Source organism: Macaca thibetana, chromosome 16, assembly GCF_024542745.1.
Source record: "Macaca thibetana thibetana isolate TM-01 chromosome 16, ASM2454274v1, whole genome shotgun sequence".
Classification (NCBI taxonomy): Eukaryota; Metazoa; Chordata; class Mammalia; order Primates; family Cercopithecidae; genus Macaca; species Macaca thibetana.
Window position 1 is genome coordinate 20,024,363 of NC_065593.1, and position 24,128 is coordinate 20,048,490.

General features: G+C 55.3%; 2 protein-coding genes and 1 long non-coding RNA gene across 4 annotated transcripts in view; 1 reads left to right on the forward strand and 2 right to left on the reverse strand.

Moving 5' to 3' along the window:
- TRARG1 (trafficking regulator of GLUT4 (SLC2A4) 1) overlaps window positions 1–8,108 on the reverse strand; it is a 20,588-nt gene extending 12,480 nt beyond the window's left edge. Inside the window, exon 1 of one of the 2 annotated variants that reach the window (XM_050763598.1) lies at window positions 7,308–8,106. In XM_050763598.1, coding sequence (XP_050619555.1) covers window positions 7,308–7,694 — 387 coding nt within the window. In that variant the 5' untranslated portion in view covers window positions 7,695–8,106. Of the gene's footprint in view, window positions 1–7,307 lie in introns of both variants that reach the window. The other variant, XM_050763599.1, reaches the window with a different exon arrangement.
- LOC126938907 (uncharacterized) lies at window positions 6,678–22,871 on the forward strand. The gene is made up of 3 exons (XR_007720223.1): window positions 6,678–6,983; window positions 21,574–21,701; window positions 22,591–22,871. It is a non-coding gene; the product is annotated as an uncharacterized LOC126938907 (long non-coding RNA).
- BHLHA9 (basic helix-loop-helix family member a9) lies at window positions 14,150–17,184 on the reverse strand. Its single transcript, XM_050763591.1, has one exon. The coding sequence runs from the start codon at window positions 17,036–17,038 to the stop codon at window positions 16,331–16,333; it is 708 nt and encodes a 235-aa protein (XP_050619548.1). The 5' UTR covers window positions 17,039–17,184; the 3' UTR covers window positions 14,150–16,330.
- Window positions 22,872–24,128: the final 1,257 nt, after the last annotated feature.

Consider the following 24,128-nt stretch of genomic DNA (forward strand, 5'->3'; position numbering starts at 1 on the left):
CTCTGAGCCTGTGGCCGCTTTTCTCTTCCAAGTTTATTACCATCTCCCTGGTCCTGCTCCCTCCCACCCCAGCCCAACCCTTCGGTGGGTCACCTCAGCCACCTCGCCAGTGTCTTCCTCGCCACCTGGCCCTGCTCTCACGGCAGCTCTGCCATCCTCAGCCTTGGGGTGACCCGATACGCATGTCTGGGAACCTGCACCTACAGCTGGAGCAAATCACACGTGGATGGCCAACAACAACACCCCACAGGCCGACAACAACACCCCACAGGCTGATAACAACACCCCACAGGCCACCAACAACACCCCACAGGCTGATAACACCCCACAGGCCACCAACAACACCCCACAGGCCGACAACAAACCCCACAGGCCGACAACACCCCCACAGGCCGACAACAACACCCCACAGGCTGATAACACCCCACAGGCTGACAACACCACCCCACAGGCCAACAACACCCCACAGGCTGATAACAACACCCCACAGGCCGCCAACAACACCCCCACAGGCCGCCAACAACACCCCCACAGGCCGACAACAACACCCCACAGGCTGATAACACCCCACAGGCTGACAACACCACCCCATAGGCCAACAACACCCCACAGGCCAACAACAACACCCCACAGGCTGAGAACAACACCCCACAGGCCGAGAACAACACCCCACAGGCCGACAACAATACCTCATGGGCCAAAAACAACACCCCCCAGTCTGATAACAATACCCCACAGGCCGATAACACCCCACAGATCAATAACAACAGTCCACAGGCAGAAAACAACACCTCACAGGCCAATAACAACACCCCACAGGCTGATAACACCCCACAGGCTGATAACACCCCACAGGCTGAAAACACCCTGCAGGCCGATAACACCCCGCAAGCCGATAACAACAACCCACGGGCTAATAACACCCCACAGGCTGATAATACCTCACAGGCTGATAACAACACCCCCACAGACCGATAACACACCACAGGCTGATAACATCTCACATCCGTGGTCTCCAGCCTCAGCAGAGGCCTCGGGCCATTGACCTGTCTGTGCCTGGTCACCTCCTCTCCCTGCTGCCACCAGGCCCCTAGTTCTCAGCAAATGACCTTGGGCCCACATCCCTGGAGGCCTGGAGGGCACACAGCGTGAGCTAGCCCCTTTGCTCTGAGCAGTTCCATCTGCCTCTGCCCTCACAGCCTCTCCTTCAAGCTCCCAGGGACGGGGCATCTTTTTCCTGGGCTCTGGATCCCATCTCTTCACTGCTTCCCAGACCTCAGCTCATCAATCATCCCTCTCCATTTTGCCGAGGCCCTTCCATCTCCCAGTCATCAGGGATCTACGTGTGGCCAAGGCAGTGGATGCCTCCATGCTCACTGAACCTGAGCTGCCTCAGAGCTGGCTCCTCCCTCCTTCAGACTCTCTCCTCCCTGGGCGTCTCTCCCTCTTTCCTAGATTTCCTTCCACCTCCTGGAATCTCCTTTTCAAAACATTTTTCTGTCCACTCCCCTCAGCCCCTCTCTAGATGTTAGAGACTCTACATCTCTCATGTGGCTCCAGTTTCTCCCTCCCCTCTACTCCCATCTCCTCCCCTCCCCTCCCCTCTCCTCTCCATCCCTTCCCTTCCCTTCCCTTTTTAAGGGGAGTTGCGCTTATTTTATTTTATTTTTTTCCTTTTTTTTTGTGGAGAATGGGGTCTCGCTATATTACCCAGGCAGGTCTCGAACTCCTGGGCTCAAGCTATCCTCCTGCCTCTGCCTCCCTGAGAGCTGGGATTACAGGCGTGAGCCACCGTGCCCGGCGCCTTCCCTTTTTGAGACAGAGTCTTGCTCTGTAGCCCAGTCTGGAGTGCAGTGGTGCAATCTTGGCTCACTGTAACCTCTGCCTCTGCCTCCTGGGTCCCAGTTCAAGTAATTCTCCTGCCTCAGCCTCCGGAGTAGCTGGGATTACAGGCGCACGCTACCACGCCTGGCTAATTTTTGTATTTTTAGTAGAGATGGAGTTTCACCATGTTGGCCAGGCTGGTCTTGAACTCCTGACATCATGATCCGCCCACCTTGGCCTCCCAAAGTGCTGGGATTGCAGGCGTGAGCCACCGAACCCAGCCCTCTTTAATTTTTTGAGATGGACTCTTGCTCTATTGCCCAGGCTGGAGTGCGGTCACATGATCTTGGCTCACTACAACCTCTGCTGCCCGGGTTTAAGTGATTCTTCTGCCTCAGCCTCTTGAGTAGCTGGGATTATAGGCATGTGCCACCACGCTTGGCTAACTTTTTGTATTTTTAAAAGAAACAGGGTTTCACCATGTTGGCCAGGCTGGTCTTGAACTCCTGACCTCAAGTGATCCACCCGCCTTGGCCTCCCAAAGTGCTGGGATTACAGGCATGAGCCATCGCACCTGGCCAGAACTTAAATTCCTAGAGCAAGTCCCTGCCGCCTCCCTCTCCCGCAACACCCTTGCAGCCCTCTGCCATGTCAGCCAGACTGTCTACTTATCCGATCCATCTGCTTCGCAAATGTCAACACAGTGCCTGGTTCATAAAAGAGGCACATTCATTCACGGGGCCCTGACTGTCCTCTGCTACTTAGTTCCCTCAACACAAGCAAGTTGCCATTCAGGTCGACTGAATGAATAAAGTGGTCAGTGCATCCAACTCTGAGAGGGTGTCAGAGCCCCTCTGTCTCTGTCCCTGGCCCTGGGCCCGGCCTCTTCGCCTCTCGCTTGCATTCCTACAAGGGTCCCCTCTGCTAAATATCCAGCCTCATCCCCTCCTCTCACCCTGCCCCAGACCGATCCACCAAAATGGAGATCCAACCACACTCCTCTCGGCTGCAAAGCCTACGACGTGCTGCCAAGGCAGAGATGATGCTTAAAGACGTTATGCAAAGCGAACGAGGCCAGGAACACAAGGCCTCGTACTGTATGATTCCATTTATCATTTAATGTCCAGAATAGGCAGATCTAGAGAAACAGAGAGGAGATGAGTGGTTGTTTGGGGCTGGGAGGGTCAGGGATGGAGGGTGATGGCTAAAGGGGACAGGGTTTCTTTCTTTTATTTTTTTTGAGATGGAGTCTCACTCTGTCACTTAGGCTGCAATGCAGTGGCTGGATCTCTGCTCACTACAACCTCTGCCTCCCGGGTTCAAGTGTTTCTCCTGCCTCAGCCTCCCAAGTAGCTGGGATTGCAGGCACCCGCCACCACGCCTGGCTACATTTTTTGTATTTTTAGTAGAGATGGGGTTGCACCATACTGGCCAGGCTAGTCTCGAACTCCTGACCTCAGGTGATCCACCCGCCTCGGCCTCCCAAAGTGCTGGGATTACAGGCATGAGCCACTACGCCCGGCCAGGGTACAGGGTTTCTTTTGGATATGAGGCAAATGTTCCAAATTGACTGTGGCTGTGGTTGCACCTGTCTGTGAATACACTTTAGATGGGTGCATTGTATGGTATGTGAGTTATATCTCTCTTTTTTTTTTTTTTTTTTTTTTTTGAGACGGAGTCTCGCTCTGTCGCCCAGGCTGGAGTGCAGTGGCATGATCTCGGCTCACTGCAAGCTCTGCCTCCCAGGTTCACGCCATTCTCCTGCCTCAGCCTCCCGAGTAGCTGGGACTACAGGCACCTGCCATCACGCGCAGGTAATTTTTTGTATTTTTTAGTAGAGATGGGGTTTCACTGTGTTTGCCAGGATGGTCTTGATCTCCTGACCTCGTGATCCACCCGCCTTGGCCTCCCAGAGTGCTGGGATTACAGGCGTGAGCCACTGCACCTGGCCAAGTTATATCTCAATAAAGCCATTTCTAAAACACCACGATGCCTTCCCACTTCCCCCGGGAGGCTCCCCGCTGCCATCACCCTGGGGCCGGGCGCGGTGGCTCAAGCTTGTAATCCCAGCGCTTTGGGGGCTGAGGCGGGCGGATCACAAGGTCAGGAGATTGAGACCATCCTGGCTAACACGGTGAAACCCCGTCTCTACTAAAAATACAAAAAATTAGCCGGGCGAGGTGGCGGGCGCCTGTAGTCCCAGCTACTTGGGAGGCTGAGGCAGGAGAATTGCGTGAACCCTGGAGGCGGAGCTTGCAGTGAGCCGAGATTGTGGCACTGCACTCCAACCAGGGTAACAGAGCGAGACTTGTCTCAAAAACAAAACAAAACATAACAAAAAACCCCCAAAAAACCATACCCTTTCCCTGTCAGAGCCCCACACCCTCCTGGTGTTGTTCTGAAGCCCTGGGTGTGGCCCGTCTCATTTCACCCCCTCACGGCTCTCTCGTGCAGGCATTACGGTTATGCCCATTTTGCAGACAGGAATGCCGGGGAGAAGAGCCGTTTGAATGACTTTCCCAGCTAATTACCTTAAGTTTATGTCTAGCATGGGTGCTTCTTGAAATATGTCGTAAGAATCTGTTTAAGAGTTCCTTCCCGGCCGGGTGCAGTGGCTCAAGCCTGTAATCCCAGCACTTTGGGAGGCCGAGACGGGTGGATCACGAGGTCAGGAGATTGAGACCATCCTGGCTAACACGGTGAAACACCTTCTCTACTAAAAAATATGAAAAACTAGCCAGGCGAGGTGGCAGACGCCTGTAGTCCCAGCTACTGGGGAGGCTGAGGCAGGAGAATGGCATAAACCCGGGAGGCGGAGCTTGCAGTGAGCCGAGATCCGGCCACTGCACTCCAGCCTGGGCGACAGAGCTAGACTCTGTCTCAAAAAAAAAAAAAAAAAAAAAGGGCGGGGCGCGTGGCTCAAGCCTGTAATCCCAGCACTTTGGGAGGCCGAGACAGGTGGATCACGAGGTCAGGACATCGAGACCATCCTGGCTAACACAGTGAAACCCCGTATCTACTAAAAATACAAAAACTTAGCCGGGCGAGGTGGCAGGCGCCTGTAGTCCCAGCTACTCGGGAGGCTGAGGCAGGAGAATGGCGTGAACCCGGGAGGCGGAGCTTGCAGTGAGCTGAGATCCGGCCACTGCACTCCAGCCTGGGTGACAGAGCGAGACTCCGTCTCAAAAAAAAAAAAAAAAAGACTTCCTCCCCGCAGGACTGGAGGCTCTGGGGAATTGGCAACGGTGTCTGGTCAGCACTGTATTCCTTGTGTCCAGCCCAGTATTCATCAGACCTGACTCAAAAACCGTAAAATGGGCCGAGTGTGGTGGACTCATGCCTGTAATCCCAGCACCTTGCAAAACCGAGATGGGAGGATTCCCTGAGGTCAGGAGTTTGAGACCAGCCTGGCCAACATGGCAAAACCCCATCTCCACTAAAAATACAAAAATTAGCCGGGCACAGAGACGGGCGCCTGTAATGCCAGCTACTTGGGAGGCTGAGGCAGGAGAATTGCATGAACCTGGGAGGCGGAGCTTGCAGTGAGCCGAGATCGCATCATTGCATTCCAGCTGGGGCGACAGAGCGAGACTCCGTCTCAAACAAAACAAAACAAAACAAAACAAAACAAAACAAAACAAAACCTTTAACGAATGTAGAAACAGGCCAGGTTCAGTGGCTCACACCTGTAATCCCAGCACTTTGAGAGGCCAAGGTGGGCAGATCATGAGGTCAGGAGTTCAAGACCAGCCTGGCCAAAGTGGAAAAACCCCGTCTCTACTAAAAATACAAAAATTAGCCAGGTGTAGTGGCGGGTGCCTGTAATCCCCGCTACTCAGGAGGCTGAGGCAAGATAATTGCTCGAACCTGGGAGGCAGAGGTTGTAGTTAGCCAAGATCGCACCATTGCACTCCAGCCTGGGTGACAGAGCAAGACTCTGTCTTGGAAAAAAAAAAAAAAAAAAAAGTAGAAACGCACGGGGGCAGGTTTCTGTGGTCTTCTCGCCTTAGACTTAGGCTCCCTTTGACAGAGGCAGGTCCTGCCCAGCCTGCACCCTGCCACCCTACCTGGAGATGGATTCCAGCAGCTGTTTTCTCCTGAGCCCTTGGGTGGCTCCCTCCCCAAATCTGGTCTCCCCTCCTGAGGCCTTTCCCTGTAACCAAGAGGTGGGCCCTGCCCAGAGACACTGGCTGCACCCCTGGGTCCTGGCTCTACCTGTAAGCAGTCCCCAGGTACAGCAGGCATCACAGAGAGCTGCCCGGAAGGCCCCTGCCCAGCCCTGCTTCCAGAGCCCATGCCAAGTCCCTCCAGGGCCCCCTGATGTCCTGAAATGTGGTACTAGCTTTGGTGGGATGCGGAAGGCTTCCCTGGTGGGAGGCTGGGCCTCACTGAAGTAGACAGAGTTGTTTGAAGAAATGTCCTTTCTCAGAGGACAGCTCCTGGGGGTTCGGTGATGGTGACGCTGCAGGGAGTCCCTCTTGGGAGAGCTGCCCGCCCCCCACCCCCCACCAGTCCTCTGGCCCTGACCAGCCTGGGCCAGCAGTTTTCTGCCCCCTGCCCCTGACCTCACTCTGAAATCATTGCTGGGCCCTGCTTCTCCCTCTCCCCGCCCTTTCATAACTCTCTCTTCTTCCTCGACTTCAAAAGTCATTTGCCAATATCTGCTGACATTTTCTATGAAATCCTTTATAAGTAGCTCTACCCAAATGGCTTGGGTTGGGTACAGTCTAAGACCATTCAAAACCCCATAGACGTGAAGACCCGGCCACATGCCCCTTCCTGGGCATGGCGGGCCATGCCCTCTGGCTCTCACAGTTTTCACTTGTGACCCAGACCTCCCCTGCCGTGAAGACGGAGGCTGAAATCAGCCCAGCTGAGGAGGTGCAGAGGGCTCCGGAGGGAGCTCCACGCCTGGGGAGGAGCAGCCTGCCAGCTCTCCCCGCTTTGTACGCCCCTCGGGGGAACCTGGCCCCGGAGCCCTCAGCCCACTGCAGGGAAGCCGCTGTGACTTTTGGAAACCAGAGCTGGCAGAGGCTGGGAGCATGTCCAGGTGGCCTGGGAGGACACACGGGGCCCTGGGATCCCCGTCTGGTGCAACCTCTGCTGAGACAGCCCTACTCGGTGATGACTCTTTGGAACCGCCCGTCCCTCCTAAAACAGTAAGACCCCCAGCTGGGTATCTTTCTGCCCTGAGGGATGTACCACCAGGCAGCTCCCTGAGTGCCCCTCCCCAGCAGCCATAGGCACAAAGTCAAGCTCTGATGCCCAGAAGCGGAGATGAGAGAACAGAACGGGAGCTCTCCCGGCCCCAGGGCCCCTCTCGAAGGGGAAGGAGGAGGCCAGCGAGGAAAGGAATCTTCCTCAAGCCCCCCACTCCCAGGTGTTTCCCTTCTCCACACCCTGGGCAGTGTGTTTGGTGCCTGCCCGGGGGACACACAGCCCTGGGCCCAGCCCCCGCCCCTGGAACAAAGAGCAGCACTTACCATGATGGAAATGATGAGGGGGATGAGGTTGAGGGGCCAGACGGGGCAGAAGCAGGAGACGATGGCCAGGATGAGGTAATCTCTGGGGGCTTCTTGGTCTTGGGCATAGGAGGTGGTGGCGACGGAGGACGCCCTCCTTGAGCTGGCCCGGGAGGGGGACCGAGGCAGTGGGGCCTCCAGGTGCCCCTCGGAGATGGCCTTGAAGGGCAGGCCGTGGCCATTCTGCTCCAGGTCCAGAGGCCCCGCGAGGGTCTTGGACAGATTGAGGGTCTTGTCTTCCTTGTCCTCTGCCTTGGTGAGGAGTTTCTCCATCTCCGGCAGGTCCAGGGGTGCGGTGGAGCCTGGCTCCTGTGCTGAAGGAAGCTCGGGCTGCACAAGATTGGCCATGTGGGCCTGGGCCTTGCACGGCTGCAGCTCCAGGCTGGGACAAGGGACTCTGGAGGGACCTCAGTGCACCATTGCCCAGCCCTGACTGAGGGCCTCCAGGTCGGGGGCAGAGGCGTCCCTCAGGCGACGGAGGGCGGGCTGGGTGCTGGAAGGGTTGGGCTGGGCTTCTCAAGGCCAGCTGAGTTCAGAGGCTGTGGCCTGCCTGCTGCCCCTGCGGCGCTCCCAGAAAGATGCTGGAGCCTGCAGCTTCGTTCAAGTTTGAGGCCAACTTTGCTGGTGCTGCTGAGAGCACAGATGGGCAGGGAAGCAACAGAAATCTCAGAGAGCAGAGAGGGGAATGCGCCTCTTCTCAGGGAGGCTGTGTGTGTGTGTGTGTGTGTGTGTGTGTGTGTGTGTGTGTGCACCACACGGCCTCCCTCCCTCTCCCCCTCCTTGGTGATGCTTTTCCTTTTCAATTCCCCTCTCCCCAGAGAACTACCCTGGCAGCATTTTGCTCCAGCCCAGCCCAGCCCAGCCCAGCTCTGCCCTGCCCAGCCCGGCCCAGCCCAGCCCGGCCCATCCCAGCCCAGCCCAGCCCGGCCCATCCCAGCCCAGCCCAGCCCAGAGGGACCTGAGCCAGCCTCCGGTTTCTGTTGCAGCTTCAGGGCCATGCTCTTCAGGGCGGGGCTCTGGATGGGGAGAAAGACGCACCGGGCCCCACGGGGTGTGTCTTCAGCTGTCCTAGGAACTGAGCCCTCTGCTGCTGCTTCCAAAGCAAGCCTGTACTTCTTCGTCTCTGCTGGGAAATGCTAGACCCTAGACCCCCTCTTGCATCCCACCCAGCCCCTGACCCCCAACCGCTAGGAGCATCCAGGCCAAAGCCTGGCTCCCGACTCCAGAAGGGAAGGGGAGGTGTGAGCACCAGGGCAGCCCCTGGATCCTGCCTGGACCAGCAGGGCCCCATGAAAGGGTTTCTATGTAGCTCACCACCAGGTGGGGAAGAGGATAAGGGGGAGTGTTGGGTCCGCCTCATGCCCATCAGAGCGACTCTGTGGTGTTAAGAGCCGCTAGGTCCGAGCCGTTCTGGGAAGATGCCAGCTCGGAAGGGCCTCAGGCTGTTTGTCCTCTTGGATTCTCCTCTGCGTCTTTGTTCTCTCTGAGGTTTTCTCCCTCTGTCTCTGCCTTCTTCTCTATCCTCGGCATCTCTTTCTCTCTATATCCCTGACGCCTCTCCTTACATGGTTTTACAAGTGTGACCTGGAGCCACCAGGGATGTGTGTGTGTGGTTTGAAAGTGGTTGGGCCGGGCGCGGTGGCTCAAGCCTGTAATCCCAGCACTTTGGGAGGCCGAGACGGGCGGATCACGAGGTCAGGAGATCGAGACCATCCTGGCGAACACGGTGAAACCCCATCTCTACTAAAAAATACAAAAAATTAGCCGGGCGAGGTGGCGGCGCCTGTAGTCCCAGCTACTCGGGAGGCTGAGGCAGGAGAATGGCGTAAACCCGGGAGGCGGAGCTTGCAGTGAGCTGAGATCCGGCCACTGCACTCCAGCCTGGGAGACAGAGCGAGACTCCGTCTCAAAAAAAAAAAAAAAAAAAAAAAAAAAAAAAAAAGTGGTTGCATGAAATAGTTTAAAATCCTACAATCAGGCGGGGTGCCATGGCTCATGCCTATAAGCCCAGCATTTTGGGAGGCCGAGGCAGGAGGATTGCTTTAGCCCAGGAGTTTGAGACCAGCCTGGGCAACATGGAAAATTGCCATCTCTACAAAAAATACAAAAATTAGGTGGGCGTGGTGGTGCACACCTGTAATCCCGGCCACTTGGGAGGCTGAGGTAGGAGAATGGCTTGAGCCTGGGAGGTCAAGGCTGCAGTGATCGTGCTGCTCAAATGGGAGATATGGGGCTGAAAGGACACCTGGAAATGAATAAGATTTGAAAATTCAGCCGGGCATGGTGACTCACACCTGTAATCCCAGCACTTTGGGAGGCTGAGGCAGGTGGATCACTTAAGGTCAAGAGTTCGAGACCAGCCTGGCCAACATGGTGAAACCCCGTCTCTACTAAAAATACAAAAATTAGCTAGGCATGGTGGCCGGTGCATGTAACCACAGCTACTCAGGAGGCTGAGGCAAGAGAATCACTTGAACCTGGGAGGCAGCGGAGGTTGCAGTGAGCTGAGATTGCACCACTGCACTCCAGCCTGGGCGACAGAGCGAGACTCCGTCTCAAAAACCAAACAAACAAAAACAATATTTGTGGCTTTGGGACAACTTTTCAGGTTTCATAAATTTGACTATATTACGAATTTTGCTCAGGCCAGGCATAGTGGCTCATGCCTGTAATCACTGCCCTTTGGGAGGCCAAGGCAGGCAGATCAAGAGGTCAAGAGATCGAGACCATCCTGGCCAACACGGTGAAACCCCGTCTCTACTAGAAATACAAAAATTAGTTGGGCGTGGTGGTGGGCGCCTGTAGTCCCAGCTACTCAGGAGGCTGAAGCAGGAGAATAGTGTGAACCCAGGAGGTGGAGCTTGCAGTGAGTAGAGATTGTGCCACTGCACTCCAGCCTGGGTGACAGAGTGAGACTCTGTCTCAAAACAAAAAAAGAAAAAAGAAAAAAAGAATTTTTAAAGGAAACCCATCGTTATTTGCAAGATGAAGACCTTGGGGAGCTGCCTCGTCCTCCTGTCAGTCCTCAGGGAGGCCAGGTGTGGGGCCTGGGAACGAGCTGGGCTCCCCTGCTCAGGAGCATCCAGAAAGATGATAATCCTGTATAACAGGAAAGCTCCTGCACAGGGTGGCTAGGTGGGTCCTGAGACCCCTGAGGCTCCAAGCCAGTATCCAGTTGGGCAGAATTCCATGGTACAGCCTAGGAGCTGACGCCCGGGTGGAGGGACGACAGCTGCCCAGCCCAATTCAGTAGCCCCTAGCCACATGTGGCTTCCGAGCCCTTGAAATGTGACTCATCCAAGTTGAGATGTGCTGTGGGTGTAAAATACAAGACGTCGAAGACTGGGTCCAAACACACAAAAAATGTAAAATGTCTCATTAATACTTTTTATTGATTACATATTGAAAGGATAATATTTTGGATATATTGGGTTAAATAAAACATTATTAAAATCAACATTATTGATTTCTTCTGTTTTAAAAATGTGCCTAGTCGAAAATTTAATGTTTGTTTTTTTTTTTTTTTTTTGAGACAGTCTCACCTGGGTGACAGAATGAGACTTTGTCTCAAAAAAAAAAAAAAAAAAAATTGGGGTTTCAAGTCAGGCACTTACAGTCCCTGCTGTTCAGGAGGATCACTTGAATCCAGCAGTTTGACATTGCAGTGAGCCATAATCACACCTCTACACAACAGAACAAGACCCCCCCCTTTTTTTTTTGAGACAGAGTCTTGCTCTGTTGCCCAGGCTGGAATACAGTGGTGTGATCTCGGCTCACTGCAACCTCTGTCTCCCGGGTTCAAGCGATTCTCCTGCCTCAGCCTCCTGGGTAGCTGGGATTACAGGCATCCACCACCACGTCTGGCTAATTTTTGTATTTTTAGTAGAGACAGGGTTTCGCCATGTTGGCCAGGCTGGTCTCGAACTCCTGACTTCAGGTGATCCGCCTGCCTCGGCCTCCCAAAGTGCTGGGATTACAGGTGTGAGCCACCGCGCCTGGCTATATGTTAAATTTTTGATTGCATGAAAGGAGGAAAGAAATAACTAAGAAGTCCCCAGAGTAGTCCCTGGCACGAGGCTGCCTGGACGGCTGGGGTGGGGGGAATTAGGGACCCGTTCGTTCCGCCCGCGTAGGATGCTGGATTCTCAGCGCCACCTAGTGGCAGGTAGTGATGAGGGGAATGACCAGAGTGGAGCGAGCAAGAGGGAGGCAGCAGCGGATTTGGGGTCCCCGCTGTGAGCGCAGCCAGCTGCCCAGGGCCCGCTCCAGTCTGCAGGTGCTCCAGGCAGCTTCTCACTTAGGTCTTACGTGAAGGCCTGTGGGCTGTATTCATCACACAAGGTGGGTTTGGCTGGCACAGTGTTGATTCAACTTTTTTTTTTTTTTTGAGATGGCGTCTCCCCCTTGTTACGTAGGCTGGAGTGCGGTGGTGCTATCTCGGCTCACTGCAACCTCCACCTCCCGGTTTCAAGCTATTCTCCTGTCTCAGTCTCCTGAGCAGCTGGGATTACAAGCACCTGCCACCACGCCCGGCCAATTTTTGTATTTTTAGGAGAGATGGGGTTTCACCATGTTGGCCAGGCTGGTCTCAAACGTCTGAACTCAGGGGATCTGCCCACCTTGGCCTCCCAAAGTGCTGAGATGACAGGCTTGAGCCACCGCGCCTGGCCTCAACACATGATTTTTAAACACTTTATTTCATATTTAAAATTGGGGTTTCAAGCCAGGCACTTGTATTCCCCACTGTTTGGGAGGATCACTTGAGTCCAGAAGTCTGAGGTTGCAGTGAGCCGTGACTGTACTCCAGCCTCAGCAATGGAACAAGACCCCTGTCTTTATAAAAAATTGGAGTTTCAGACTTTTAACATAAAGATCTGGGAATCCTGGTCCAATTTCCTGCAACAGCTGGGCCAGCTGCAGCCGGTTTCACCATGTTGGCCGGGCCTAATTTTTCACCTTTTTAAAAAACAATGATGAAGAATCTAATGAAAATCTGGTCAGGCGCGGTGGCTCACGCCTGTAATCCCAGCACTTTGGGAGGCCAAGGCGGGTGGATCACGAGGTCAGCAGATCAAGACCATCCTGGCTAACACGGTGAAACCCCGTCTCTACTAAAAATACCAAAAAAAAAAAGAAAAAAAAATTAGCCGGGCGTGGTGGTGGGCGCCTGTAGTCCCAGCTACTTAGGAGGCTGAGGCAGGAGAAGGGCGTGAACCCAGGAGGCAGAGCTTGCAGTGAGCCAAGATCACACCACTGCACTCCAGCCTGGGCGACAGAGAGACTCCATTTCAAAAACAAAGAAAGAAAATTAAGGCCAGGCCCCTCACACTTGTAATGCCAGCACTTTGGGAGACAAAGGCAGGAGGATCACTTGAGCCCACGTGTTTGAGACCAGCCTGGGCAATATGGCAAAACCCCATCTTCACAAAAAATACAAAAATTAGCTGGCATGGTGGCACACGCCTGTATTCTCAGCTGCTAGGAAGACTGAGGTGGGAGGATCACCTGAGCCCAGGAGGTCAAGGCTACAGTGAGCCATGACTTAGTGGCTCTGTCTTACACCTGTCTCTTTCCTTTCTGGCATTTTCCTTTTTCTATGCATTTCATGCCTATCATTGTGCCTTTTAAACAATATTTGGGCAAATCCTGTGATCTCAATGGATAACCACAATTATTTTTATTTATTTATTTATTTTTTGAGACAGAGTCTCACTCTGTCGCCCAGGCTAGAGTGCAGTGGTGCGATCTCGGCTCACTGCAAGCTCTGCCTCCCAAGTTCACGTCATTTTCCTGCCTCAGCCTCCCAAGTAGCTGAAACTACAGGCATCCGCCACCATGCATGGCTAATTTTTTGTATTTTTAGTAGATACGGGGTTTCACTGTGTCAGCCAGGATGGTCTCGATCTCCTGACCTCGTGGTCCGCCCGCTTCGGCCTCCCAAAGTGCTGGAATTACAGGCTTGAGCCACTGTGCTCGGCCATAACCACCATTTTTTAATAATCACAAAATCTTTTCTTCACCACATATCAGTCATCTTGGAGAATGGATATAATCTTGGGAAGCAGACAGAAAAATCAAGCAAGGGTTCCAGAAAACCTAAACAGTACATAACTAAGGCTACTCAGGCCCAGGATCCCCTGTGGCATCAGAGAGATGAGGAAGCACCTCTCAGGTTGATAACGTATATGGATACCCACGCAAATATCCAAGCAGCCACACATCTATATAAACACACACAAAATATGTACATATCACAAACTCAGAATCCTAGGCAAATACATATCAGCACGCAAACACACAACGTGTGCACCCAAACACACAGCCCTGGAAAAACCATGATAGCAGCCAGTGTGTCCTGGACTTTACAGTTTATAAAACAGCTTCCCATGCATTCTCTCCTTGTAACAACCTTGTGAACTGAGTATGTCTGAACAGCCTCCACTCAGTGAGTGTTTATATAGGCCAAGCACTATGCTAGTGCGTTAAATTTATCGTCCCATTTAGTCTCCAAAACAGCCTATGATGTAAGTACTTATTCTAGCCCGTTTACAGATAGGAACACCGAGGCTCAAAGCCGCCAGGTGATTGGCCCAAGATCACTCAGCTGGTCAGTGAGGAGACGGAAGTCCAGAACTGTGACATCCCTCCCACGGAACTCATGGGGCTGCTGCGCCAGGATTCTGCCTGCAGGGGTGTCCTTGCTATTTCCAGGCTGAGAGCGTGACAGGGTGGGGGAGTAGAACCCTTACTTCTTTCTTTTCTTTTCTTTTCTTTCTTTCTTTTTTTTTTTTTTTTTTGAGAGAGTCTCACTCTGTCGGCCAGGCTAGAGTGCAGTGGCACAATCTTGGCTCACTGCAACCTCTGCCTCCCGGGCTCAAGCAATTCTCATGCCTCATCCTCCTGAGTAGCTGGGATTACAGGCGTGTGCGCTACTACACCCAGCTAATTTTTGTATTTTTAGTAGAGATGGGGTTTCACCACATTGGCCAGGCTGGTTTCAAACTCCTGACCTCAGGTGATCCACCCGTCTCGGCCTCCCAAAGTGCTGGGATTACAGGGGTGAACCACCGTGCCCGGCCCCCTTATTTCTTTCAGTCCTGGAATTTAGGAAAGCAGGACTTGCTGGTCCTTGTATCATGTTTCCAGATGATAAATACCTGAGGCTGAAACACGGCTACAGCCTTGTCTAAGCTGGTTTCTCATAAGATCCTAATAGTACACAAACAGTTACAGCTTGTGAACACCTTGAACACCTTCTGTGTGCCAGAAACGGTCCTTTACGAACCACTTACAATCCTCACAGCCACCCTGGAATCATTATTCATGTCAGAGGGGAGGAACTAGAGGCTGAGAGAGGCGGCTGAGCAGGGGCTGGACTGGGGCAGGCCTGGCTCTTTCCTTCCCACTGGCAGCCCGTGGCACTGTGGGGCTCGGCGGGCAGGGCTGGGGCCAGCATCTCACGTGTTGCTGCTCCTGGCTAGACCCCACGTCCCCGCTGAGTAGAGTCAAAGCCTTCCCGTGGTCTGTGCCATGCCTTCCTGTGCAATTGGGAACCCTAAGGGCTGTGGCTGGGGACAGGATGCCGAGCGCGCCAGCCAGGGCTGGGGTTTGCAGACAGCACAGGCATTTTTAATTGTAGTGGTGGGCCTCACCCCACGTGCTCTGGGAAACTCTCCCTGGGTTTATGCCTAATGGCGTTTCTCTAGCTTCTGTGGGATCCCCACTCTGCTGTGGAGAACCCTTCCCTCTCCTGTTGGCAAGAGCCCAGCTCTCCCCCAGCACCTCTGGGCTCTGGCCTAGCAGGCAGCCCCTGCCGCATTAGACCCTTAGCCTGATCCGGGCCAGACACCAGCTCGTCTCAGAGGCAGGTCAGCTCTCTGGACAAAACTCCCGGGGCAGCTGGCTGTGCCTCTCACTCGCTCAGCCGGCTTGACCTGAGGCCCCTTTGCCCTCACTCAACACCCTCCCCAGAATCCTTCCTGGGTTCCAAGTCGGCCCCTCATCATGGGGGCCCTGGGCCACAGTTCCCTGGGAGTTCTTCCTGCCTGTCGCTCGAGGTACATGCACGCAGGACTCACAGGCCTCCAATCCTCAGCCCTGCCCTTGGCCTCCTTCCCTGAGACCCGGCCAGACTCTCCCTTCGCTGTGGCTCACTCCAGGCAGGTCCAGAGACGGGGCTGACCGCATCCCTACCCTCCCAGGCCCCCTTGACCCCTCTCCTGATCATGCCCTCTCCCACCCCAGGGGACGCAGGGAGGGGGTCTCTGGATGTCTTTTTCCTCCCCTTGGGCCCCCACAGTGCTCAGCCACACCTGGGGTCTTGCTATGAACGAGTTCCCCCAGGCGCCGACCTGTGGGCCTTAGGCCCCGCCCAGCGTTCCAAGGCGAGCCCGGGGCCCTCAGGCGTTCCTGCCACCCTGGGCCACTGGGCCCACTGGAGTCGTGGTATCGGACAGAAATGAGTTTTTCCTTTTTATTTGGCTGCTGCTGCTGCCTCTCCCGGATCAGGCTTGGGCAGCAGCGCAGGCAGGGGAAGGGGACTCCGCACTCATGTGCCCACGAGACCACAGCAGGCCCCACCCGCACTCCCACGCTCCCACACCTGCTGCCCCAAAGCCCTCACTCTCCTAAAAGCAGCGAGAGCACACAGGGCTCGGAGGCGCAGGGGTGCGAAGGTGGCTCCAAGACGAGTTCGAGTCCAAGATGAGCTCAGGATCCTGAGCCTTTCTGGGAAATGCCTCCCCAGGTTGGGATGCGGGGGCGCAGCCCCAGGCCCTGGAGCTCCTTCTCTCTGGCCCAGGCTGGGATGTGGGGGGCAGCCTCAGGCCCCAGAGCTCCTTGTCTCTAGGGAGGCCGCGTCTCTTTCACGCCAAGTCTCAGCCCGTCCAGTTCTGCTCTTGTCCAGGACGCCTTTGCAGTCCCGGCTTTTGTAGTCCAGCTGCCAGCGCGGCCTCCCTCCAGCCCCGCTGGTGCCTCGAGGCTGGTCAGGAGCGCGGGTGGCCCATCCTGGGAGCGGCTCGCAGGTAGCCCCGCGGCCAGGGAGGCAGCCCGGCAGAGGAAGGCCCCGGACAGCGGCGCCAGCTTCCCCAGGAGGCCTGGGTTAGGCCCGGCCCCTCGGCCACCGCGCTGGGCCGTCCCGGGGGCGCGTGCGGAGGGCACGAGGCACAGCGGGGCGCAGACGGCACCGAGGGGTGGGCGGCGTCTGGGCGTGCGAGGCTGGGCCCTGCAGGCGTCCGGGGGCTGGCGCCTGTGTCTCCGGTGTCCCCGCGCGCAGCTGGGCCGTGGCACTCCAGGTGTCCGCAGGGCTCGCGGGGGGCAGGGCTGGCGCGCAGGACCAGGGAGAGCGCGGCGATGCGGTGGATGGCTCTGCGCAGCGTGGCGATCTTGGAGAGCCTCTTGCCGCCCAGGTCGTGCCGCAGCGCCCGGCGCAGCGCGTTGAAGGCCTCATTGTAGTCCAGGATGCGCTTGCGCTCCCGCACGTTGGCCGCCATGCGCCGCGCCTTGGACCGCACTGGCCGCGCGCGCCTCCTCCCAGCCGGCTCTTCTGCCTTGCCCTGGCCAGGGGAAGCGCCGTTCGCCCCCAGCACCCCCAAATCACCCCCGGGCTCGGGGCAGGGGACCCCCAAGTCCTCCGCAGAGCCTTCGGCCCCCTTCCGCGCCTTGAGGCCTAGTCCTGGCTCGCCCCGCAGCATGGCCTCCCCGGGCCCTCACCCTCTGCCCCAGTCCGGGCCCTCACCCTCTGCCCCAGTCCCGGCCCTCTGCCCTTTGCCGTCTGCCCCCTGCCCCGGCCCCGGCTCGCTACGCGGACGGTCCCCGGCTCCTGGGGCTGGACACTCCCGAGACAGGCCCCCTCCAGCTGGGCTTTATGGCACCACGCGGCGCCCCGCCCTCCCATCCATCCATCTCCCTCCTCCTGCATTATTACCGGCCTCCAGGTAGGTCGGCGAGGGAGGAACCGAGGGGAAGAAGGAAAGCGAGGAGGGAAGCTTGCAGGTTCTTGTAAGCGGGGACCAGACGGCAGCCCGGCCACGCTGCACGGGGGACCTTGCCCTGCCTCGCTCGGGGGCTGCTGTGGGGTGTCTGGGTTCCACATTCTTCCTCCCCACTCCCAGATACGGTGCTAAGTTTGGCTTCTAGCAGGAAAGCTGATAGAAATAAAGAGTGGCAGAGGGCTGGGTGCCGGCTCACGCCTGTCATCCCAGCACTTTGGGAGGCCGAGGCCGGTGGATCACTTGAGTTCAGTAGTTCGAGACCAGCCTGGCCAACAGGGTATATAAAACCCCGTCTGTACTAAAAACACAAAAATTAGCCGGGCGTGGTGGCGGGTGCCTGTAATCCTAGCTACTCGGGAGGCTGAGGCAGGAGGCTGGCTTGAACCCAGAAGCCGGAGGTTGCAGTGAGCAGAGATCCCACCACTGCACTCCAGCCTGGGCCACAGAGCGAGACTCCATCTCATAACAACAACAACAAACCTTGAAAGGTCTTGTCAAGTCCTGTGGGCAACCACAGAGATGTCATTGGGAAAAGCACGAGTGTGCCAGCAGGGCTCATATGGGAGGGGCAGGGCCCTGCAGGTAAGGCTGGCCCAGAGCTTCCGGCTTTTTCAGCTATGGAGTGCGGCTGGCGGCAATTGGGGTTCGGGTTTTGGTTGGGCCTGACTCTCCCTCCACTGCCCTTTGACTCCCCTTCTGCAGACAGAGCTGGGCTGAGTCGGCAGCAGAGGGTGAAGGGGAAGATCCCTTTGCAGCCCTGGGTCCCCATCAGGGGCATCTTTGGGGTCCAGAGCCCTCGGGCAGCCCTATCTCGTGACACAGCTCTGCCAGGTTATGAACTCAATGAGCAGCCTCTCTCCTCTTCCCCCAGGGATTTGCATTTGAAAGAGGGTCTCAGAAAAAAGATGTTTATTCCCAGAGAAAGACCCCCAGTGGGATTTCCGGCATCCACAGCTGAGTTATTTGGAGTACCTGAGGGCCACTCATTCCCAGTCACAACCCAAATGCCTCCAAAATGCCAAGGCCTGTGGCATTGGAATGGGTGTGTGGTTCACATCCATCTCGCCAAGAGAGCGTTGCCAGTAACCCCATTATTTCAAACTGAATGTCTCCATAGAAGAAAATAACAAGGCATTAGGAAGCACAGTGTATGTATTTACTTCTGTGATTGTCTGCCTTGCCCAGTAGGATGAAACCATCCTAAGGACATCTGCATTTCCCGGGTTCTATTTCCCCCAAATCTGCAATATATGTGGAATTATAAAGCAGCTAGAGGCCGGGCGCAGTGGCTCACGCCTGTAATTCCAGTACTTTGGGAGGCCGAGGTAGGCGGATCACTCGAGGTCGGGAGTTCAAGACCATCCTGGCCAACATGGTGAAGCCCCGTCTCTAAGAAAATACAAAAATTAGCCGGGCGTGGTGGCGGCGCCTGTAGTCCCAGCTACTCGGGAGGCTGAGGCAGGAGAATGGCTTGAACCCGGGAACCGGAGGTTGCAGTGAGCCAAGATAGCACCACTGCACTCCAGCCTGGGCAACAGAGGGAGATTCCGTCTCAAAAACAAACAAAAAACAAGGTAAGTAAAAGCAAAGAAAATGCCCACGCAGCGCGCGTTTCCCGGTGGCGTTTCCCGGCCGTTCCCGCCCTTCCCCGCGCAGGTCAGGAAACGGCCCCACGTGAAAACCCCGAGGACCCGGGAGAAGCGCCCCCTCCTGGAACCGGGACTCCCGGGCGCTGCGGGGCGCGGCCGACTTCAAAGCGAGCGGCGGCCCCGGCATTTCCGCGGCACCTGCCCGTGCCCGGGAGCGCGAGTTCTCGGCCAGGGCGGGAGGAGGCGGCGGGCGGGCGGAGGCGGCGGGCGGGCGGGGCGGCGTGATTTAGGGTCGGGCGGCTCCGCCGGCGGCCGCGAAGGTGCCTATTAGCGCCGGGCGGGGCCTGGGGTTCAAAAGTTCCGGCTCTTCCTCCGGAAGTTCCGGCGCCGCTCCCCGAGGGAGGACAGAACGCCCGGGAGAGAAAGTCCGGGAGCCGCCCACGGGGGCCTGGAACCCTCCCCCTCCAGAGAGCGGGTCCCAGGAAGCCCTGAGCCTCCTCCTCTCCCGGGCGACCCACACGCGGCCCAGTGTGGGAGACGTAGGGGCGCAATTTCAGCCTCTGCCCCTTCATGCATTCATTCAACAACGTTTCTGTTTTTCTTTTTTTTTTTGAGACGGAGTCTCGCTCTGTGGCCCAGGCTGGAGTGCAGTGGCGCGATCTCGGCTCACTGCAGCCTCCACCTCCCAGGTTCAAGCGATTCTCCTGCCTCAGCCTCCCGAGTAGCTGGGATTACAGGCACCCACCATCATGCCCAGCTATTTTTTGTATTTTTACTGGAGACGGGGTTTCACCATGTTGGCCAGGATGGTCTCCAACTCCTCCTGGCCTTAAGTGATCCGCCCGCCTCGGCCACCCACAGTGCTGGGATTCCAGGCGTGAGCCACCGCGCCGGCCCTGAACTGGATTTCAAAGGATGAAATTCAAAGGATGAATTTGCCAAGCAGACAGGAGGTACAGGGAACAGCAGGTGCCAGGCCCTGGAAGTGTAAACCGTCACAGGATGATGCGGAAAATACAGGAAAGTGACTTTGCCAAACCACCAAATATGAGGCCAGGGCGTGATGGGAGACAAGGTTGGAGATCACCAGGCGTCCTGCCAAAAGCTTTTCATCCTGTAGGCAGCTGGGTACCGCAAAAGGTTATTAAACTGAGGAATGACAGTTGTATTTGAATTTCCGCTAGAGCTCTTTGAGCAGTGTGGAGAATGAATGTTAAGACAAATTCTACTTAGGAAGCAAAGATCCTGGAGGAAGGGGGGGGCCTGAGCTATGCAGGCGACGGTGAGAGAAGGGCATGGAGTCAACACCTGTTTGGAAAATAGAATTGACATGTGGGGGTGCCAATGGGATAACGCAGATGACAAAAAGGGGTGTCATCTCCATATCCTCCTTTAAGAGCAGAAGCCTTAGTTCAGACACTCTCTACAAAGTTCCAACCATGGACATGGGGACAAGAAAGCCAGGGCACATGGTCACCTTGGACCCAGGACACCCACGACCAGTGATTTTTGTTTTTTGAGACGGTGTCTCACTCTGCCGCCTAGGCTGGAGTGCGGTGGCGCAATCTCAGCTCACTGCAACCTCCGCCTCCCGGGTTTAAGTGATTCTCCTGCCTCAGCCTCCCGAGTAGCTGTGACTGCAGGCGTGCACCGTGGTGGATGTTTTGTTATCACTGTTTCCTATGCCGCATTTGAACAGCCTACCTGTCTGAGGAGAAGGGAGCCTCCGTGGTGGGGCTCTGCGTGGCAGAGATTTCTGGTAACTGGGACAGACACCAGTCCAGGCACTTGACTGCCTGACTTGAATCTGGAGTGATGTCCCAAAGAAACAAACAGGTAACAGTGGAGAAATCACGGCGCCAGTGCCAGGGCCGGTGGCCCTCCACGTCCCACACTGGCATCTAGAGGAGGTTCCTGGCTTGGCCGTGGGTCTAGCTGCCCAGGTTCCTGTAATTCTTTTTTTTTTTTTTTTTTTTTTTTGAGACGGAGTCTCGCTCTGTCGCCCAGGCTGGAGTGCAGTGGCCGGATCTCAGCTCACTGCAAGCTCCGCCTCCCGGGTTTACGCCATTCTCCTGCCTCAGCCTCCTCAGTAGCTGGGACTACAGGCGCCCGCCACCTCGCCCGGCTAGTTTTTTTGTATTTTTTTAATAGAGAAGGGGTTTCACCGTGTTAGCCAGGATGGTCTCGATCTCCTGACCTTGTGATCCGCCCGTCTCGGCCTCCTAAAGTGCTGGGATTACAGGCTTGAGCCACCGCGCCCGGCCTCCTGTAATTCTTATGAGTTTCCCAACCTTAATTTCCCAGACTTTTTTGCTTTTTTTTTTTTTTTGAGACAGAGTCTCACTCTATTGCCCAGGCTGCAGTGCAGTGACGCTATCTCGGCTCACTGCAAACTCTGCGTCCCCAGGCAAGCGATTCTCCTGCCTCAGCCTCCCGAGTAGCTGGGATTACAGGCGCCCACCACCACGCCCGGCTAATTTTTTGTATTTTTAGTAGAGACGGGGTTTCACCATATTGGTCAGGCTTGTTTCGAACTCCTGACCTCAGGTGATCCACCCACCTTGGCCTCCCACAGTGCTGGGATTATAGGCGTGAGCCACCGCACCTGGCCAATAATAATAATTTTTTTTTTTTTTTTTTTTTGAGATGGAGTCTCCCTCTGTCACCCAGGCACAATCTCGGCTCACTGCAAGCTCCGCCTCTCGGGTTCAAGCCATTCTCCTGCCTCAGCCTCCCGAGTAGCTGGGACTACAGGCGCCCGCCACCACACCCGGGTAATTTTTTGTATTTTTAGTAGAGACGGGGTTTCACCGTGTTAGCCAGGATGGTCTCGATCTCCTGACCTCGTGATCCACCCACCTCAGCCTCCCAAAGTGCCAGGATTACAGGCATGAGCCACCATGCCTGGCAGATAATAACTAATTATTAAGTGCCCACAATGTGCCAGGTACCGTCCTAAGGGCTTTCTGTGCATGGTGTCATTTAATGCTCACAGCTCTCTTATGAGGCAGTTACCAATCCATTTCACAGATGAAGAAAGTGAGGGTCAGAGAGGTTAAGTTACCTGCTGCACCTCTTGAAGCTGGGATTGACTTGGGAGTCAGAGAGGTCGACCAGGATGGCTGTCAGGAGGCAGGAGAATCGCTTGAACCGGGGAGGCAGAGGTTGCAGTGAGCTGAGATTATGCCACTGCATTCCAGCCTGGTTGACAGAGTGAGACTCCATCTCAAAAAAAAAAAGTTAATAATTAGTTATTGTTATTATTATCCTTTTTCTGGAGAACATACTCAATACCCCAGGGTTTCTTTCTAACAAGCTCATGCACACATTTGGTCCTCTCTGCTGCTGCCACTCTCAGCCCACAGAGCAGCGTCCCCCAATCCAGCACCTGCCGACAGCTTGTTCTTTCTTGCTCTAATGCTGGAATATTGCTTGGCTCTTCACCTGCAGTTACCCCAGCCCTGCCTGTAACACTGAACAGCAGACTGTTGTGTAGGTTCTGGAATAAGCTCATCATTTACTAGCTGTGTAGCCTTGGCCAAGATGCTTCACGTCTTTGAGCCTCCGTTTCCTTGTCTGTAAAATGGGGTATGCAGTGGTACTGCTTCATCAAGTTTGCTGTAGGATTAAATGAAATACCATGTTTTTATGCTCTCGGTGCAGGGCCTGGCTCCCAGAAGGAACTCTGTGAATATCAACTTTCTCCTCTTCTACCCTCTGCTCCTTTCCCCAGCCAGCATGTCCACCGCATCTGTAAATCATCCAGAGAAGCAAGAGCATTCTCCTCCCTCCCACCCCAGTACCAAACTGCTCATCACCTCCACCCACTAATGACCTGGCGATTGGCTTCTCATTAAAGAAATGACAAAGAGGCCTCTGTGCTTTTAGCTGGTGTCTAATCAGCCTTAGGTCTGCCCCAGAGTCAGTCTGGAGAAGGAATTCCAGGTCCGGGCCAGGGCAGGGGTGGAGGGGGGGTGGGGGAGTTGGGAGCGGGTGTAGGGGGGTAGGTAGGTGGGTGCTGGCTTGGTGTGGACAGCAAGCTCCGCCTCCCAGGCCCAGGGCTGCTGAAGGCCGGGAGCTCTCAGGAAAGGGCTCTGTTACTGGGAGGAAAAACGGTTCCTACCTGGTGCCCAAGAGGCTGAGAGCCATGTGTGGGCTCAAGAGATCTTCGCTACCCTCCTGAGGTTCGGCTTTCTCATCTGTTTGAGAGGAATTATAGGCCGGGCACAGTGGCTCGTGCCTGTAATCCCAGCACTTTGGGAGGCTTAGGAGGGCAGATAATGAGGTCAGGAGTTTGAGACCAGCCTGACCAACAAGGTGAAACCCCATCTCTACTAAAAATACAAAACATTAGCCGGGCCTGGTGGTGTGCACCTGTAATCCCAGCTACTTGGGAGGCTGAGGCAGACATGTATTACCTGCTTGAACCTAGGAGGCGGAGCTTGCAGTGAGCTGAGATCGCACCGCCTGGGCGACAGAGCGAGACTGTGTTCAAAAAAAAAAAAAAGGAAAAAAGATGACACCTCCCTTGTGGAGAAGCGAAAAGTAGACTTCTGGTCAGACATGGTGGCTCCTACCTGTCATCCCAGCACTTTGGGAGGCCAAGGCAGGAGGATTGCTTGAGGCCAGGAGTTCCAGACCAGCCTGGGCAACACAGCAAGATCCTGTCTCTAAAAAAAAATAAATAAATAAACTAGCTGGGCATGGTGGCACGTGCCTGTGGTCCCAGCTAGAGCCCGAGAAGTGGAGGCTTCAGTGAGCCATGATTGAGCTACTGCACTCTAGCCTGGGTCACAGTGACACCCTGCCTCAAAAAAAAAAAAAAAAAAAGTATATTTCTAACACTTTGTAGGTGTCAATAAATGGCATCCATTACTACATTCCTATTGCCAGTATTATTATTGCTTTAATTATTATTGTCATCCTTGGAACCCAGTTACCAATCTTTCCAACTCCTTTTGGTGACCTGTTCACCCTGCCTCCAGTGATTTGTAATGCCACATATCCGCCATGCCACCTCCAACCATTTCTGGGTAATGCCTATCTGGCTAGGCAATCTTGCAGTCTCGGTTTTCTTTTTCTTTTTTTTTTTTTGAGACGGAGTCTCGTTCTGTCGCCCAGGCTGGTGTGCAGTGGCGCGATCTCGGCTCTTTGCAAGCTCCTCCTCCCTGGTTCACACCATTCTCCTGCCTCAGCCTCCC